General features: G+C 39.9%; 1 protein-coding gene across 9 annotated transcripts in view; it reads left to right on the top strand.

The window, feature by feature from the left end:
* The window catches only part of akt3a (v-akt murine thymoma viral oncogene homolog 3a), a 426,682-nt gene that overhangs the window by 43,863 nt on the left and 363,130 nt on the right, over nt 1-19,689 (top strand). For 6 of the 9 annotated variants that reach the window (XM_052012966.1, XM_052012969.1, XM_052012975.1 and 3 more), the window contains one exon: nt 10,889-11,029. In XM_052012966.1, coding sequence (XP_051868926.1) covers nt 10,984-11,029 — 46 coding nt within the window. In that variant the 5' untranslated portion in view covers nt 10,889-10,983. Of the gene's footprint in view, nt 1-9,215; nt 9,483-10,885; nt 11,030-19,689 lie in introns of those variants that run through there. The other 3 variants (XM_052012967.1, XM_052012965.1, XM_052012968.1) reach the window with 3 other exon arrangements.

Here is a 19,689-nt window from a genome sequence, read left to right as displayed (position 1 = left end):
GAAAGATCATAAATTTTCTATTGGACTTAAGACTTCAGGTGTCCTCAAGACAGCTTCCTTTCCCTAAGGTGTGGTGGAGGTCCTAATCCAGTATTTGTGGTTAAAAGGTTTCTGGATATCCTGGACATTCTCATCAAATCAGTCCTGGTGTTTTCTAGTATAGAAACCAAGAATCTCGTCACAAGTGCCAATCATGGTAGACTTCAGAGTAGTTCAGATACTGTGGCACTTTGCATTTCCCCCTCGGGTTTGTGTAAGGTATTATGTGAGAAGAGCTACTGTTATAAGCTCCTTGAAAACTTCAGTATTGATTTTCTTTCATTGCTTCTGTTGCCTTTCCTGTTTTGGGGCTTAGGCTGATGGAGATAGTAGGGCAGAAAAGGCAGTGGTCAGTCCAACAGTCAGACACAACCTGCCTTTTGGTCCCTCATTCAGATGATGATGTAATTTAACAGGTGCCAATGCCTGGATTGCAGGTGTGCTATGAGGTCTTGTGCTTGTCTCACAAGTGATACATTGGCTGGAGGATTGTGTCTTTTCTGACCCTGATGTTGAAGTAGCTCAGGAGGGCCAATTTGTCTCCTTTTGGGATATGGGCCAGGTTTTTTATTTCAAAGTCAGACTAGAAGTTTGCAGATGATACTACCGTTGTAGGCCGTATCTCAAACAGTGATGAATCGGAGTACAGGAAGGAGATAGAGAGCTTAGTGGAATGGTGTCATGACAACAACCTTTCCCTCAATGTCAACAAAACTAAAGAGCTGGTCATTGACTTCAGGAAAGGGGGCAGTGTACATACACCTGTCTACATCAATGGTGCTGAGGTCGAGAGGGTTGACAGCTTCAAGTTCCTGGGAGTGAACATCACCAACAACCTGTCCTGGACAAACCACGTGGATGCCATGGCCAAGAGAGCTCACCAGCGCCTCTACTTCCTCAGGAGGCTAAAGAAATTTCATTTGTCCCCTTTGACTCTCACCAACTTTTACTGGTGCACCATAGAAAACATCCTATCAGGATGTATCACGGCTTGATATGGCAACTGCTCTGCCTAAGACCGCAAGAAGCTGCAGAGGGTTGTGGACACAGCCCAGCGCATCACAGACACCAGCTTCCCCTCCTTGGACTCTGTCTTTACCTCTCGTTGTCTTGTTGAAGCAGCCAGCATAATCAAAGAGCCCACCCACCTGGGACATTCTCTCTTCTCTACTCTTCCATCGGGTAGACTATACAGGTGCCTGAGGGCACGTACCACCAGGCTTAAGGACAGCTTTTACCCCACTGTGATTAGACTATTGAACAGTTCCCTTATACAATGAGATGGACTATGACCTATGACCTCATGACCTCATGATCTACCTTGTTGTGACCTTGCACCTTATTGCACTGCACTTTCTCTGTAGCTGTGACACTTTACTCTGTACTGTTTTTTTTACCTGTACTACATCAATGCACTCTGTACTAACTTGATGTAACTGCACTGTGTAATGAATTGACCTGTCAGATCGGTTTGTAAGACAAGTTTTTCACTGTACCTCGGTACAAGTGACAATAGTAAACCAATACCAATACCAAGTCCTCCAAACCCATGGCTTGAGGGTTGGGCATATGTAGTGATGACCGTAGCATGCTGATTCTGTGTTGGAGTTAGCCTGTGGATCATGAGGCATTTTCTTGTCCCACAGGTGAGTTGCTGAGATGCCAGAATAGCTCTATATTAAAGGGCTTAGTGGAAGATGGCTGCCATTACAGAATGCCTAACTTCTGCCTTGCTGTTGTTGCCACAAACATTTTCAATGGCTGGTCTAATGAAGTTTCTGATGAATGACGATACACAGGATGTTGTTCTGAATGGGAAGGGGAGCTGATGAATTGAAGGTGAATCAGTCTTGGTGGTGCCTTTTGAAAGTCATTGAGATGTGGTCATAGATTAGCACTAATGTGGTATGAATAATACCTGTGACTCATCGGCAGTGGTGTTCACTGGTATAGGCTGTTTTATCAGAGGAGTTATGAATAGAATGAACACAGTGCAGTCATCAGGTAACAGCTCATGCCTAATCTTATAAAGGAAGAAAAGTAATTGTTAATTTTATATCCAAGATAACTCCTGGAACAATGTCTTGGATTATAATAATTGGATTCCAGGAACCACCTTTTTTGGCATCAAATATGACTGTAGCCATGTATGGTTTTTATCTCTCTGATTATTTCAGAATCTTGATTTGAGTTGCAGCAAATATTGGAGGTATATTTTTCCACATCAATAATTCCACATCAATAATTTTCCACATCAAAATCCTTCCTGACTATCATTGCTCCACCACTGGAAGCTGTCCCTTCCTTTCTATCTCTACTTCACCTTCTCTATCCTGGGAAGTACTTTGAGGAGTTAAGGATATTGTATAAATTGTTTTGTTGGAAAACACCATTATTTGAAGACTTCTTGCAGTTAATTATTATTACATTTTGTCAATTGTGTAGAAGAACAACATTTCATATTCTGCCTGGGTAGTCTACAACCCAATGGTATGAACATTGAATTTTCCAGTTTCAGCTTACTCTCTCTCCCTCCTTCCAACCCACCTCTGGTCCCTCCATTTTTGTTCCTTCTCCCCCCCCCCCCCCCCCCCCCCCCCCGGTTCCATTCACCTACTGCCCACACATTTCAGCCACCAGGTCCCCTGCCCCATCTAGTTCAATTTGCCCTTCGTCTCTCTCCTAATGCTTCCCATTATCACCTTCCTTACTTATCAGATTCCAGCACTGGTAGCCTTTGTGTTCCTGTTTATCACCCACCTAGCTGTCTCCACCTTCACCCTCTTCTCTCCCCCACCTTTCTCCTTGTCTGTTTCCACCTATCACCTACCTTCCTCTGTCTCCCAACTCCACTCCTCCCCCTTCCCCACCTGGCTCCATCTGCCCATCATCATTCACCCCTCCTTGATCTACCTATCACCTACTGGCCCCTGGCTCAACTCCCCCCCTCTCCCCTTTATTCAAGCTGGCTATCTTCCCTCTCCACCCTCAGTTCTGATGCAGGGTTTCCACCCCAAATGTCAACAGTTCTATCCTCCCACAGATCTGTTCAACCTGCAGAATTCCTTCAGCCGTTTGTTTTTTTGCTCCAGATTCCAGCATCTGCAGTCTCTTGTGTCTCCATGGATTATTATTGGATTATTTTTGTTGGGTTCTGCAAACACAGGGTTCAGATTGGTTACTGTTCAATATTTCTTTAGATTATAAGGAATACAATTGTCTGATATACAAATCTCTGGAAAAGGCAAAAGTACTTCACTGTATAGGAAAGTCTTGATATGTTTGGGTTGGTAGCAACTGAAATCTTCTACTTAAGTCACAGTATTTGGAATAGATTAATAGCCTTTCAATTCAATTCACTCATCCTCACAGGCATTTTATAGTTGCCCATTTGATAGCTATATTTGTGCACACATATGTTATTTCAACTTTAGTTTCTAAACTGTGAGAATTGGTGCTTAATGTGCTACTGCTTTGGGATTTTGTTGAAGAAATATACAACTATGTGTCGAACAATATGGCACAAAGGTCAATCACTCTAGAACTGTCAGTGCTACAGACCTGGTCAGAAAAGTCACTGATAGTTTAACAATAACTTGGATTATATAGCAACTGTAAACTAGTAAAGCATCCCAAGGCATTTCACAGGAACATATTCAGTCAAAATTTAACATTGGTGAGTGAGAGTATGATTGTTATCATAGAAGAAAAGGATCACTGGAGGGCCCAATGCAATAAAAACAGGAATAAGTCATCCAGCACTTCAAGCCTGTTCTTCCATTCAGTTAGATCACAGCTGATCTGTACTTCAACTCCATTTACTTGCCTTTTCTTTATATTTTCTGATTGTCTTACCTTACAAAAATCTATTGAGTTTATTCCTGAAAATTTAAATTGACCTAGCATCCACAGGTTGCTTTACTGAACCAAGAGGATATTGACTGAGGAATCAATTCCAAGATTTATTCAATGTCAGGGCAGGTGTCCTGAGCAAACCATTTAAGGTACAACATTCTTTGGATTATGTTAATCTTCCTTGCTAAGATTTTCTGAAGAAACTTGCACATTTGTATCTTTTTTTGATGAAATGCAACAACAATCATTTGCTGGAAGGGCTTCAGAGAAATTAACTTGAAAAACTGCCTGTATTGTGTGCCGTCTTGGAAATAGAGTCTGTTTATAAGATGTCAGGAACAAGCATCTATTTTGCTGCAATATAAAACTATTCCACTGCATTTAACTTTTAAGGAAAGGAGCAATTAATTCTAACCTTTTAATTTTAACAATTTTGCCAGTACTAACCTCACTTGTCTGTAGCAGAGGCAGACCAAGAAGAAGTAAAAATAGCTTTAAAATAGTGTCTGATTTTTGCTATTGGTAAATGTTCTGCAGCCAAATCAATGAAAAAACAGTGGTGGAGTAAAACAATAAAGTGCCAACATTTAGTTTCTGAATGTAAAATCTTATGTAAATTGGTTTATTCTACAAATAGCTTCAGTTTTTAGGAAGCTTGTTCAAATTGACTTAGTTTCTAAAATATCAGCACCACATTATCACATTATACCTTGAATGCTTTCATTAACATTTGAAGAAGACTGCAAAGATAAACTTCAATTCCATGTACAACTGTTTGAAAGCATTTCCTCCTGGGCATGGGAAACTCTTTTACTCATTGTTGTCTTCCAATACCAGGTGCTTACAGGAAATAATTCAAAGCTTCACCAGAGTCTCCTTAGTAGCCACGGACACTATATAAAATTCAAAAGTGTAAAATTATCTTATATTGAATACATAAATTGTAATTTCTTTAGGAGGCCTATAGAATGATTAACACAAGGCTCATCTGGATCCTTGACCTAATTTTCCTGAGTCCATAATTTGATCAAAAGCCATAATATTGATTGGTTTGAAATTCGTAATATTGATTGGTATGAAATTCAGAGTTGGAAGTGGAGGTATTTCAATGAGTAATAGTTCATTAAATTTTTAAATTGTAAATTTTATTTACAGCGTGGTAACAGGCCCTTCTGTCCCAACGAATCCGCGCCACCCATTTTAAACCCCAAATTAACCTACCCGTACGTCTTTAGAATGTGGGATGAAACCAGAGCACCCGGCGGAAACCCATGCAGACACGGGAGAACATACAAACTCCTTACAGACAGCGACGGGAATCGAACCCCGATCACTGGCGCTGTAATAGCGTTGCGCTAACCGCTACGCTAAATAAGTTTTACTCTTCCTACTAGTCAGAAGCACCACTGTGCTACCATTTGCTACAGAAGCACAAGTGGATTCCTTTTCTCCAAAGTGACAATACTTACGAAGATAAGCACAAAGATTTATCCAAGAAAGTAGAAAGTATGGGCAATATATTCAAAACCTAATATCTCAAACACAGTGCACAGATCACCTTTTCAACATAAATAAAAATCAAAAATGAAATAATAAAGCAAATTATATTAAAACTGCAGTCCCAATACTATGGTTTATCCCTAATCTCAGTGGATATCTAATATTTTCTCAGCATGACTATTTCCATTTCTTACTGAAAGCATGATTATAGTTTAAAAGAGATTACCAAAGTACAGCCATATCATTTATGTTACAGGTCTAGGTTATAATTCTTTGAACTAATTACATGAAATGTTCTTTACAGCTATGATTGGGAAAATGCAAGAGCTTTTATTCCATAGCTAAGTCTAAATTTAGATTGTAGAGTAGAAAGTGCAATGTCTCAATTTAGTTATATTCCTAGAGTCATGACTGAACGTGATCATTTATAACTTGACCTTACCTGCAATATAGCCTGTGGGCAATAGAAACCAGACCGAGATTGGTTATTTTTTTTTGACATGGGTTATTTGGATTAACAATGAGCAACCTAAAGAAAATTGAATGATTTCATGATAAAGATTGGCAGTTGCTATGGATTCATTATATTCAATATAGTGTGAATACTTCCTTACAATTTATGAACAAGTAAGTCAACTCTCTGGGGAAAAATGTATGGAAGAATCTGTTTTACAGCATTCAAGCATAAAGCATGCAGTGCAGCAATGCATGATACCATTAGCTTTTAGTGCAATCACAAGTAGGGAGCATACTCTCTTCTCCAAGACAATAAAGACCCTTTAAAACAGGGAAACTATTTTTTTGCTGAACTTTAATTCCCAAGATTTAATTCTTTAGACTGGACTCCCTGAACTTATTGTCAATAACAGCCTTCTGAACAGGACCTTCCAGTCTTTACATGTACTTGATGCACAGCTGCAGCAGAGGAAGGGATGTGGTAGGATACTGGTTGAGTAAGTAGACCAGTAATCCAGACACACAAATTCAAGTTCCACAACTTCAGTTAATCAACTTGAATTCAGTTAATTAAATAAAACTAGAATATACAAAAAATCTGGTATCACAAATGATGACCATGAAATTACTATTTTAGTTGTTGGAAATGCATCTGGCTCACTCATGGTCTTTTGGGAAGGAGATCCAAAATCTGTACTCTGCCTTGACTAAATGTGACTCCTTGACTCACAGTAATGTGGGCTACTCACATGCCCTCTGAAATCATCTTGTAGGCCAAAAAACTACAATGTAGTATTGGAATGGTCACTCAATGTCCAATTTGGGTGTGATAAATAAAAAAAATCAGTCAAACCTATAAATTCCTTTCTTCTGGCATGTAGAGATATGCCAACAATAGAAGTCCTGTCCCAAAAAGCCAATCAAGCAACAGCTTGACACTGTCATACTCACCAGTTTATATCTATCAGCCAATGTCCCAAACTCCTCCATCACCTTTCCTTGCAGGACAGCTCAGTCTGAGGGGCAGCACAATGGCCTTGGAAATCCTCAACACTGATTTGAGGTGACATGAAAAATCATGGCAGGAAATGTAACATGGACAAAGAAGCCTCCTGTTGATTGCAACTTACCTTTTTCCTTCAGCTGATGAATTAGTAATACTTAATGTTAGATACCTCTTGGAAGAAGCACTGAGAGTAGCAAGAATGTATTCTTTAATCTCCATGACCATGAATGCCTTGGCAGCATCACTACTGACAGAAAGGACATACCTGCCATATTAAGCCAGCAATGTAGTGAAAGAATAAACACAAAGAAAAAAAATCTACTTTATTATCAGCAGTCTATCCTTGTTGAAACTAAGACAAAGGCACAAGACACTGCTGGAATCTGTAGCAACAAACAATCCGCTGGAGTTCTGATGCAGGGTTTTGAACTGAAATGTCAACAATTCCTTTCCCCCCACAGATGTTGCTCGACCTGTTGAGTTCTCCAGCTGATTGTTTGTTGCTCCTTGTTGAAACTAAGACCCTTTTCACACTGAAGACATTCTTCATCTTGTTCTATGGTACTATCACTATGCTAAATGGTATAGATTCATAATAGATGTAACAGCTCCAAATTGGACATTCATGAGGCACTGTGGATTATTAGTAGCAGCAACATTGTAAACTTTCATAATGGCACAGGATATTTCTCACTTACTTTTACAATCAAGCCAGGGGATATTCTGGTTCATTGAAGCATGCAGAATAGCAGACAGAACATGTGTACTTAAAAATGGAGAAATTAGTGAAGCTATAACACAGGACTACTTGTATTCTAAACAGTGCAAATAGCATTTTAAAGTTTTCCATGGCCAATGAATCTGATCTGCATTACCAAATCTGGTCATGAATTTCAGTGGACAATTAAACAATTAACAGAAGGGGAAGAATCAATGGCTATTCCAAACTCAATAATGACAGGGTTAGCACTTAAGATTAAAAATCAAGACTTCATTGTTTGTAACCATCTCTAACTAGAAGTAATGAGAAGATGATTCATCTTTTCCCATGGTCACCCCTCTCCCTACCAGCAATTTGAATTGCTTCACATGAGATCAAGAACCAGTGCACCAAGTATGGAAAAGGCTGTAAAGCTTTGGCAGCAACTATGTTAAAATGTTGTGCTCTAGACCAAGATGTATACTTTAATCTAGCTAGTCTGTACCACTGTTACAATATTGATATTTACTCACCGATATTACCCAGATATGTTCTGTCCACATAAAGCAGTAAAAATTCAACCTAGCCCCATCAAAGTACTCTCAACTTTTTAAAGGCAAAATGTGCCTGAATCCTTTGATTCAGACTTGCTTCAGTGTTCCTCTGGGCCGTGCATGAGCAGAGGAGTTTTACACAAGGGAAGTCACTGTGCAGTGCCTGGCAGCCAGCAACATTTTTGATCGGAGAACGGTCAGAAGTTTGAGCACCCCTGGCCTGGAAGTCTTGAGTGTCAGGAGCTGGGGGACACAACTGCCTGTGAGTTTAGCCCAAGTCTCACAGCATTACCCTTCCTTTATCAAATCTGGGTCAAAGCTAAGTAACCGAACAAATATATGTAGGCAAAAGTGCTGGGGAATTAGCTCAAATGGTAGAGCACTCGCTTAGCCTGCGAGAGGTAGCGGGATCGACACCCACATTCTCCATTCGTCTTTAAGGGGCAGGCACGGTAGTGTAGCGGTTAACGTAATGCTTTACAGCACCAGCGATCTGGGTTCAATTCTGGCCACTGTCTGTAAGGAGTTTGTACGTTCTCCCCGTGTCTGCATGGGTTTCCTCCGGGTGCTCCGGTTTCCTCCCACATTTCAAAGATATACAGGTTAGGAAGTTGTGGGCATGCTGTGTTGGTGCTGGAAGCGCGGCGACACTTGTGGGCTGCCTCCAGAACACTCTACACAAATTCACTGTGTATTTCGATGTACTTGTGACTAATAAAGAAATCTTATCTCTTAATTTACCAAACTGCTAGCAGTGGTTTGAGAAGGCCATTTGGGGTAAGTGATAAATCTTGGTCTTGTCCTTGATGCATGAATTAAATAACAAATAACATTATAAATATTAAAATAATGTCAGATCAGGGTTGCAATTTTTTATTCCCCCATCCCAATGATTATTTTCCCTCAGAGCCATAATCAGTATTTTCTTCTCAAGTCTGGTTCTCAAGCACTGATGCTCCAGTTCAACTGCTGTTGAGTGGGGGAAGGGGGGAGGAGGGGGGAGGAGGGGGGAGGAGGGGGGAGGAGGGGGTGGTGGTCGGAACGGCGGAGAAGATCTCGCGAGATTGCTGCCCGGGGAGGCAGCGCGAGAGGGGGAGAAGAACTCTCCAGTAACGGCCGGGCCGCGGGACGCGTCGTGGGTGACGTCAGGAGTTTTCCCCTCAAAGTCAACAAGAACAGGAGCCGCCGGAGTTTCAATGTGAAACAATCAGCAATAGATAAATAATTATATAGCTGTTTTTATTACATTTTTAAAAAAATAATCATCCTCCACGAAAAGTAGCCCAGCCGAGCCGCCCCGAAGGACAGCTTCCCGTGCGGTGCAGTCGGTGGGTGGGCGGGCGAGCCGGCCGGCGCTGCACTGAGGCTGAAGGTAGGTGGAGGAGGATGGAGATGTCTGCATGGGATGGGAGATGGAGCCGGCCGGCGGGCCATCGTGGCCTGGCCGGTCACCCCTTCTCATTCCCCCCCCCCCCCAAATTTTTTCCGCAGGGTGCATTTTTTTTAATGATGTCTGTGAAAAGTGGGAGACTTTGTATTCGGGAGAAGGACGAAGAGGAGGAGGAGGATGGGGGGGTGGGGATGGTGGTGGAGGAGGGGTTTCTGTTTGTGGCCTAGTGTGCATCAGTCTCCTCCATCACCATAACTACTGCTAACTAACCCCAGTAACTTTGGAGCACCATTGCACCGGTGGGGGTCAACAATAACTCTAATTTGTTGATGTTCCGTTGCAGTCTTGCAGGCTGCCTTTTTTTTAAAAGGCGAATGTAGTTTATCTGAATGGGAAGGAGAGGAGGCTGTGGTATGTTCAAAAGCCCTTTTTGAATATAAAAAATATATTCAACATAAAAAAAATGCAAATTCAATGAAAAATAAATAAAGCGACGACTGCTTGTAATCTGCCAGACAGCCCTTTGCACTTTCCCTTCAGTTTCATCCAACAGGATTTATCGTTTTTAATGAGATGCTCAAACACACCAGTCTAATTCGGCGACAGATTGATTTTGTCCGAATCCCTCTTTTTGTGTGTCTGTGTGAGAGTGAGGTTGGGTTTTGGGGGGGGGGGCGGGGGGTGGTGGTGAGAAAACGCACTTATAGATTGCTATGGGTATTTTTGTCTCGGTGTTTTTGTTTAATTTTGCATTATCTCAAAAATAACGTTCTTGTTTTACAAAAAAAAATAAATGGTCTCGGGTGGAGGATGTAGCAGACTACGTCTACCCAGCGTCTGCTGTAGGAATGTTATGTCTCGTACTAATGTTAATTTAAAAAAATAAATGCCAGCAGCTCAAATGAAGGACAAGCACATGCTAGGTTTTAAAATGTTTTAATACTATATGAACCTGTCATGACACAATATCGGCTGGAGTTTAATGGATTGATGACTAAGTCTGCAAAAGGCATCAAAATTAATCATTAAAGTCAAACCTTTTGTTTTAAAATTTGATTTTCGCCACCGAAGGATTCTGCTGAAATGCTTTATTGCGATTCGACTATTTGAGTATTTCGAATAATGCACGGAAATAATGTATAGCTTCAAAAGCACTTTTTTTTGTAAAGCAACTTCTCGTTATTAGACCAAATTGAATCAAATTTAACGAAGTGTAATTATGCAATCCTAAATTGTTTGAAGGCCCACTTGTGAAAGTAGTTTTTTCAGTTTTATTTTTTTTCTGGATAAGTATGTTATTGAAGTATCACAAGACTAAAATTGCGATATGATCATTTAGTGCGTCATTTTTCGTGTTCAAATTTGGGTATTGTTTTCCCTGACAGCAGTGGCTATCGGATTGGAAGTCGGCTTGAGGAAATAGCGGTGGGAAGGCAGAGCCAGTCCAGAAGACGACTTGCTGGGCTCTGGGGGAACCGCGGATATGAGCGATATAACCATTGTGAAGGAAGGATGGGTGCAAAAAAGAGGTAAGCTTGGCATTATCTAAGTTACTGGATGGTATCACGAATAAGAATGGAAACGGGTTTTCAGGATGGATGAATGGAGGGCGGATCGCAAAAATGAGTATCTGAGTGCAATTTTGTGTATGCAAACGTTACGGCGGCGTGTTTTCGACGCTGACGTAACCGGCATAATACAAGTCAAATTATTTTTTGATTAAGAATGTTTTGACCCATTACTTCAACTGAGATTTCGACTGGGTTTTTCAAACTTGTTTTGAATCGCGTAAACTGTAGTTGCGGATTTGTAAGATAATCAAAATAGGAAACAGATCTGTTTACATATTAGTTTTGGCTTGGATCCATTGTTTCTTTAGTGTTCAGTTGGTTTAGTGGTAATGTTAGCAGTTGGTCCTTAGTGGCGTATATTTATTCGCTTGTGTGATCGTAAAAATAGAGTAAGTGATTAGGGAGTTTGGAAATAACAAAACAATTTCCTGTTTATTTCAGAGTGACTAGGCTCCCTGTGGCGGGTTGTGCATTTGCCTAAGTGGCATATAATATCTAGTGTTATCATTTTAAAAATCGGAATGTATGATGAAATGGCTATAGTTCTAGGCCTGTTTATTATGGCCTATCATTGATTAGAAAAGGTAAAAAAAAAATCACTAACCCGGTAATAGTATGTAGGTTTGCTATTAATCTTGCTAACAATCCTTTATGGATGTTATAAGTGCCAATATTTGATATTCATCTTAAACATTGATAAACTCATTTGACAATCCTCTGTTGACGATGTGCTCGATTAGAAATCCTTTGCTTTGTTTTAGAAATCCTTTGCTTTGTTTTAGAAATCCTTTCACTAATGTTTTTAACCTGACTGGTCTGTTGTAAGAGGATAGGGCTTGACTAAATCATAAACTTTGCAAGAACAAATGTGATATCCTTGTGGTTCAAGAGTTTAGTTTTTTAATTAAAATCAATCATAAGATACTTTGATAACCTCTCTTAATTATCAGCATTTTTCTGTTGGATTTCAACCTTGCCTGTGTACTGTACTTAATGCTGTCATTGAATGTGTTGCTTTAACCTCTGCAATTCATGGAATTATGAACTGCTGTTGCAGAATTAATGTTAGTGGAATATGTAATTAGAATTTCCTATTGCAAAAACAAACTGTCTCAGGAAATTAATCACGTGTCTTGTTGATGCATCTATAAATAGTAACTATAGAGTCACTCAAACATTGAAATCTTGAACACTTTTGGGGGGAAAAGCATTGTTGCACCAGATTGCTGGTAGAAACTGAAATGTAACTATTTTAAAAGATGTCTGCAAGGGAAATCGGATGGAGGCATGACTACATTTAGGACCTAAAGGCATGATCCTAATACAAGTTCTTTGAAACATTGCAGTAATTCAATTATCATTTGTGCTTTAATCGTCTAAACATTTGTCTTAATCACATTTTAAGTTTGGAGTTCCTGGTTACTACCTTGAAAAAGGTTAATCTGCAGTGTGTATATATAATCACACTGTATGATAAAAGAAATTCATTTTTAGTGTAATGCTCAACTAGCTTTTCTTTAACTATTCGTAAAGTATTTTATATTTAATTGTAACTCTTGGTCTTTCAACATGTGCCACAATATCCTTAATGTTCACATTGACTTTAGCAGCATTGAAGACCATTTGGCCCATCATTTCTGTGCCAGCACCTTAAAAGAGCTATAAAATTGTCTTGTGTTTCTGCTCTGAGAGTCATAGAGTTCTACTGCATGGAAGTAGGTCCTCTGCCCAACTTGTTCATGCCGACCAAGTTGCCTAACTGAGTTGGTCCCATTTGCCTCTGTTTGACCAATATCTCTCTGAACCTTTCCTCTCCATGTACCTGTCCAAATGTTTTTTAAATGTTGTGATTGTACCCACCTCTATCACTTCCTCCAGCAGCTTGTTCCACATACCCACCACCCTCTTTGTGGGGAAAGTTGCCCCTCTGGACCCCTTTAAGTATTTCCCCTTTCACCTTAAATCCATATCGTCTAGTTTTAGACTCCCCTACCCTGGGGAAAAGTCTGTGACCATTTGCTTTGTCTATGCCCCTCATGATTTTATAAACCTCTAAGGTCACCCTTCATCCTCTCTCGCTGCAGGGGGAAAAAAGCCCCAGCCTATTCAGTCTCTCTATGTAACTCGAGCACTCTAGTCCCAGCAGCATCCTTGTGAATCTTTTCTGCACCTTTCCCAGCTTGGTGACTTCCTCCTTATAGCCAGGTGACCAGAACTGCACACAATACTCCAAATTAGTCTCACCAAAGTCTTGTACATTTGTAACATGATGTCCCAACTCCTGTACACAGTACCTGGACTGATGAAGCCAAGTGTGGCAAACCCCTTCACCACCCAGTCTACCTGTCTCACCACTTTCAGGGAAAGATGTACTTGTACTCCTAGATCTCTGTTCTGCAACGCTCCGTCATGCACTGTGTATGTGCTGCCCTAGTTTAACTGGCACTTGTCTGAGTTAGATTCCATCTGCCATTCCTTGGCCTACTTTCCCAGTTGATCTTGATCCTGTTGTAATCTTGCAAAACCTCCTTTACTGTCCACCATACCACTGATTTTGGTGTCATCCACAAACCTAACCATGCCAACTACATTCTCATCCAAATTGACAGTAGGCCCAGCACCAGATCCCTGTGGCACACTGCTGGTCACAGGCTTCCAATCTGGGAAAACAACCATCCACTACCACCCTCTGACTCTTTCAACCAAGCTAATTTTGTATCCAGTTGGCTAGCTTTCACTGGATCCCATGTGATCTCACCTTCTGGACCAGCTTACCATGTGGTACATGTCAAAAGCTTTGCTAAAGTCTGTGTAGATGATGTTTACTGCCCTCCCCTCAACAATCCTGAAATTGCATCCAATTTCCTTGTGAAAGTAGATTAAATAACTTTCAACACTTTTTTTCAGGCAATGCATTGCAAGTAATTACTTCCCTTTGTAATAATGTTCTTCTCCTCTCTTTTGCATCCACAATTATTTGGGAAACATTTTTTTCCTTGTATAAACAACTCATTGTTTTGAATACCTTAATTAAATATCTCCAGAAATCTGACTTGAGAAGAATGTTCTGGGCTCTTCTAGTCTCTCCACATAACTGAAGTTCTACATCCTTTTCACACTCTGGTAAATTCCCTGTGCACATGTACATTTAAAACATATATAGGAGTGTGAATGGATTTAGCTTCATATACATTCTTTTGTCAGAAGTAAAACCTTCATGTGCACCAACCTACCTTGTTGTTTTGGCCTGGGATTTAGAAGAGAAAACCAGATATTTGAGATGCAAATCTGGATTTAACAAATTTATTTCATTTTCTCCTGTACCAGACTAAGATTCAGTGCTTTCTTGAGTCAAAACTGAATGTTTCTTTCTGTTTGCTAACATTTATCAATTCATTAGTAACTTGTTGGGTGATCTATTAGATGAGGTACTGCATATTCAATAGTAACATTGATACAGCAACTAAATCTGGTTCTCTGAATGTTATTAGGCATAGTACTACCACTTTGCTAAATGCCATAAAATGGAAGATTCACCCTGCAACCTCAAAAGAAAATTGAACTATCATAATAGCAAAATTTTGGTCAAAAATGCTTAGTTACAGAATTGTTTTCTCTGCTGTTTACATAATAATGAAGTTCCACTCTGGTGTCTCACAAAATAATTGGATTCTATCAAACTCCTGATAGGCACTATCAATGTTACAAAACATTTAAAGCAGTCTATGAATTGTTTTTATAACATCATTGCAGAATCAGCCTTTGGAAGACAGTGTTTTATAAGGGGGAAAAAGTACTTCAGGAATGCCATAAATGAATTGGTGTACTAAAGTCAGTTTTATTACTTTTTTTGGCATCATTTTAACAAATGTTTTATGTTGAACAGAAACAAACTAATGTGATTTGTTTATTATCAGTATGAATGATCTTTCTGAAGTTATTGGCTACAGGGTCCATTAATGGATTTTTAGAATGTGATTGTCCAAAGTCATTTAATACTTCAGATTTGAGTGGTATTTGGGTTTTGTTAATATTGGCCTGTCATTCAAAAACTTAGTGGCTAGTATTGCTTTGGTTTTATGCTTTGACATTCTGATTGCATTCTACAGAAATGCACTCTCACTATATGTTAGTGATGGTTATAGTGTGATACAGCAAGGAAACGGCCTCTTCAGCTCAACGAGACCAAGCTGACCATAAAGTGCCCATTTACACCAATCCCATTTTATTCTCTCCACATTCCCATAAACTCCTAGATTCTACCAATCACTTACATGAGGACAATTTACAGTGGCCAATTAACCTATCAGCCTACTTGTATTTAAGATGTGGGAAGAAACCAGAGCGCATGGTCACAGGTAGAAAGTGCAAACTCCACACAGACTGTACTGGAGGTCAGGATTGAACCAGGGTTGCTGGAATTGAGGCAGCAGCTCTGCCAGCTGTGTTACTGTGCTGCCCATGTTTCTAAGTTCATGTACTGTTAGGGTATATATTATATTGTAATTCTTCAAAAATGGAAAATTATTACTGATTTACTGAAAAGAAATTATTACAAGGGGTTGTGATTGCAACATCTTTGTGAATTTGTGTTTTAAGATAAATTACTAGGAACATTAGATACAGCAAGCAAGTAGTTAAACCATTTGTTCACCTTTATTGCAATAGAATTTGAGTAAAAATGTTCTATTGAAAGTATATAGGGCCCTGGTGAGGTTGCATCTGGAACATCGTGCACTCTCTATACCTGAGGAGATCGATTTTTTTTTTGACATGATTGGTTTGATTTAAGAATTAAGAATTCCCTTGATAGCTGATCTCATTGAAACGTACAGAATTTTTATAGGACTTGATAGAGTACTTGCAGAAATGCTGTTGTCCCAGGTTAAGATGTGCATAACCAAGGATCACAGTATCAAAATAAAGGATTGGCACTTTGAAGAAATTCCTTCCTATCTTTCTCCGTGTATTTTTTTTAGAGTTCTCTCTTGAGGAGGGCTCTGGAGGCTTAATTGTTGGGTATGTTCAAGATGGAGATAGATTTGAATTTTTGGATATTTTGAGAATCAAGGGATAAACGATTAGTGCAAGAAAGTACCACTAAGATCGATGCAAAGTCTGCCAAATTTGCTGGAAGGATAAATGAATCAACATTGGTATCCTCTCCGAGGCCAACATCCCCAACAATGAGAACCTAGACTACACTCTAGCTGTTTTGGATAGGCCTTTTCATTTGCATTTCCCAACACCAGACTCCCAAAACAGACGGTCTTATTTTGATTTCTGTCACAGGAAGACATTACCAAGTGGACAGGGGAAAAGATTCAAGGATGTGCTCAAAGCCTCCTTGAAGAAATGAAATATCCCCACAGATTCCTGGGAATCCTTGGCTCACGACATCTCTAAGTGGAGAAGGGGCAATTGAAATGGTTTGAGAATATCGTGGCACACAACCATGCGTAAGGGACGAAAAGAGTGTACCACTTCACAAACTATCCACCGACAGCCCTGTCAGGTGTCTTCAGCTCCACCTGTGGAAGAATCTGCAATTTCCACACCGGTCTTATCTTCAGCTACCTCAGAACCTATGTACTGGAGTGGAAGCAAGTTGCTTTCAATTTCAAGGGAATGGTGGAGACTGGAAGACTGCAGTGTGGCTAATTTTTTGCCTTTATTTAAGATAAGATTTTGTTAGTCACATTTACATCGAAACGCACAGTAAAATGCATCTTCTGCGTAGAGTGTTCTGGGGGCAGCCCTCAAGTGTCACCACGCTTCTGGTACCAACAGAGCATGCCCACAACTTCCTAACCTGTGTGTTTTTGGAATGTGGGAGGAATCTGGAGCACCTGGAGGAAACCCATGCAGACACAGGGACACACTCTTTACAGACGGTGGCCAGAATGAACCTGGGTCACTGGTGCTGGAGTAGCATTATGCTAACTGCGACACTCCCGTGCCTGGCCTTTAAGAAGGGCTGCAAGGACCAGCCATGGAACTACAGGCCGATGAGCCTAACATCAGTGATGGGAAAGTTACTGGAGGGAATTCTGAGAGACTGGATTGGTCTGCGTTTGGAAAGGCAAGGACTGATTAGGAATGGTTGACATGGCTTTGTTTTGAAGAGGAGATTAAGATGATTGATGAGGGCAGTGTCGTAGATGTTATCTACATGGACTTTAGCAAGACTTTTGATAAGGTCCCACATGGTAGACTGGTTGGGGAGGTGAGATCACAAGGGGTCAGGGGTGAGCTAGCCAATTGGATACAAAATTGCCTTGATGAAAGGATGTAGTGGAGGGTTGCTTTTCAGATTTGCCGGCCTGTGATCAGTGGTGTGCTGCAGGGATCTGTGCTATGTCTACTATTTGTCGTATATTGATTTGGATGAGAATACAGGTGACATGATTAGTAAGTTTGCAGATGATATTAAAATTGTGATGGACAGGAAGAAAATTGTCATTGGGAAAGTGGGCAAAGGAATGGCTGATGGAGTGTAACTTGGACAGGTATGAAGTGATAGGTTTTGGGAAGTTAAACCAGGGCAGGGCATGCACAGTGAATGACAGGGCTCTGGGGAGTGTTGTAGAAAAGAGAGAGCTAGGGGTACAAGTACATACTTCCCTGAAAGTGGTGACCCAGGTAGACAGGGTGGTGAAGAAGGTGTATGGCACGCTTACCTTTGTTGGCCGGTGCATTGAGTACAAGAGTTGGGATGTCATGTTACAACTATGCAAGATGCTGGTGAGACAGCACCTGGAATATTGTGTGCAGTTCTGGTCACCATACTACAGGAATGCTGTGATTAAGCTAGAAAGGGTGCAGAAAAGATTCACAAGGATGTCATCTGGACCAGAGGGCTTGAGTTATAAGGAGAGACTGGATAGGATGGAACTGTTTTCCTTGGAGTAATGGAGGCTGAGGGATGACCTTATAGAGGTTTACAAAATCTTCAAGAGCATTGATGAGATGGATTGTCGCAGTCTTTTTCCCAGGGCAGGGAAGTCTAAAACTAGAGGGCATAGGTTTAAGGTGAGAGGGGGGAAAATTTAAAGGGGACCTGAGTGGCAAGTTTTTCCACACAGGGTGGTATGTATATGGAATGAGCTGCCAGAGGTAGTGGTAGATGTGGTTAAAATTGCAATGTTAAAAAAACATTTGGACAGGCACATGGATAGGAAAGGATTAGAGGGATGTGGGCCAAATGCAGGCAAATGGGACTGGCTCAGCTAGGCACCTTGGTCAGCATTAGTGAGTTGTGCCTAAGGGCCTGTTTCTGTGCTGTCTGACCCTATGACTTTAAGAATTTGATAATCACATTCTTATGGAAATCTTATAGTTGCAAAGGAAGAAACTTTTCACCTCATCTGGAATGCAGGTCTGTAATTTTGAATAATAAAAAAGAAAGGTCATGGGTTTAACTTGTTTCACCATCTGGTATTCACCAAGTTCACTTTGATTGCACCCACCAAGCTCTTACCTATGCCACAAGAAAGGCTAGCAGTGATATAGTTAGAAGATGCAGGAACTCCAAACTAAAAAGATAATATGCTGGAAGTACTTGAACAGTAAATGTGATGCATTAAGTCTATTTCTCCATATGTGCTGCCCAACTTACTGAGTGTTTCCAGCATTTTGTTTTTATGAGTAAAAAAATATCAAGTGCCATCACTGTTAAGTCCTGCCCATTGTCATCCCAACCCAAGTCACATTATTCTGATTTCTTTTTAGCTTGGTCTGTATCATAAGTATAAACTATCAGCTTGCAGAATACAAAATAAATTGAATAAAACTGGTCTCCAATATTTGGATGCTTTATTTATTACTGTTTTACTTTTGTTAGCTGTTTATTTATGAAGGGATATACCTATTGAAGCCTAGGTATGCAGACATCTAATGAGGCTGCAGCTAGAATATTGGTGCAAATCTGATTTCTGTACATTTAAAAGAAAACGGAGCAAAGGCTTGTGCTTGTATATTTTTTTGGTCTTGTAAGGTTAATGGAAAAATAACCCAAGGTAATTTAGTGCAAACAAAGTGTAACCCAGCAATCTGTGAATTGTTTGTATTGTTACTGGGGGTTTTCAAATGTCCAAAATACAAATTAGCCCAAATATGATGGTAATTACAACTTTCTGACTTTCACTCTTTTTTTACTTGAACAATAAAGCTTTAATACTGGTAAACTTGCTCCTGATCAGCTTTTAGTCAATCAAATTGTTTCAAAGCTTTTATTGCTTAATCTGTTTTTGTACCTAACCCTTTGAATCATTGGTATGTCTTTTATTCTTGAATTTAGTACATATAAAAAGTTCTGTAGCTGGTTTTTAGTAGTCTGAATTTTTTTTAGTGAAATTGTTTTTCGTTCTTCAGTGCAGCAGCTGATTTAAAATTTCAATATCTAGAGAAAATTGCATTGTTAAAATTATTCATTTTAAATTGTGATATGTTAAGTTTTAGAATTGTTTTAATACTGCAGTTTTCTTACATATACTGTAACTAACTATATATATATATGTATATATATATAATTTAAAGAAAAAACATTTAAGATAAGATATCTTTATTAGTCACATGTACATCGAAACACACAGTGAAATGCATCTTTTGTGTAGAGT

The sequence above is a fragment of the Pristis pectinata genome, chromosome 3 (genome assembly GCF_009764475.1).
Source record: "Pristis pectinata isolate sPriPec2 chromosome 3, sPriPec2.1.pri, whole genome shotgun sequence".
In the NCBI taxonomy this organism is placed as follows: domain Eukaryota; kingdom Metazoa; phylum Chordata; class Chondrichthyes; order Rhinopristiformes; family Pristidae; genus Pristis; species Pristis pectinata.
Note: the sequence above shows the minus strand (reverse complement) of the source record. Positions and strands in the feature narration are given on the sequence as shown.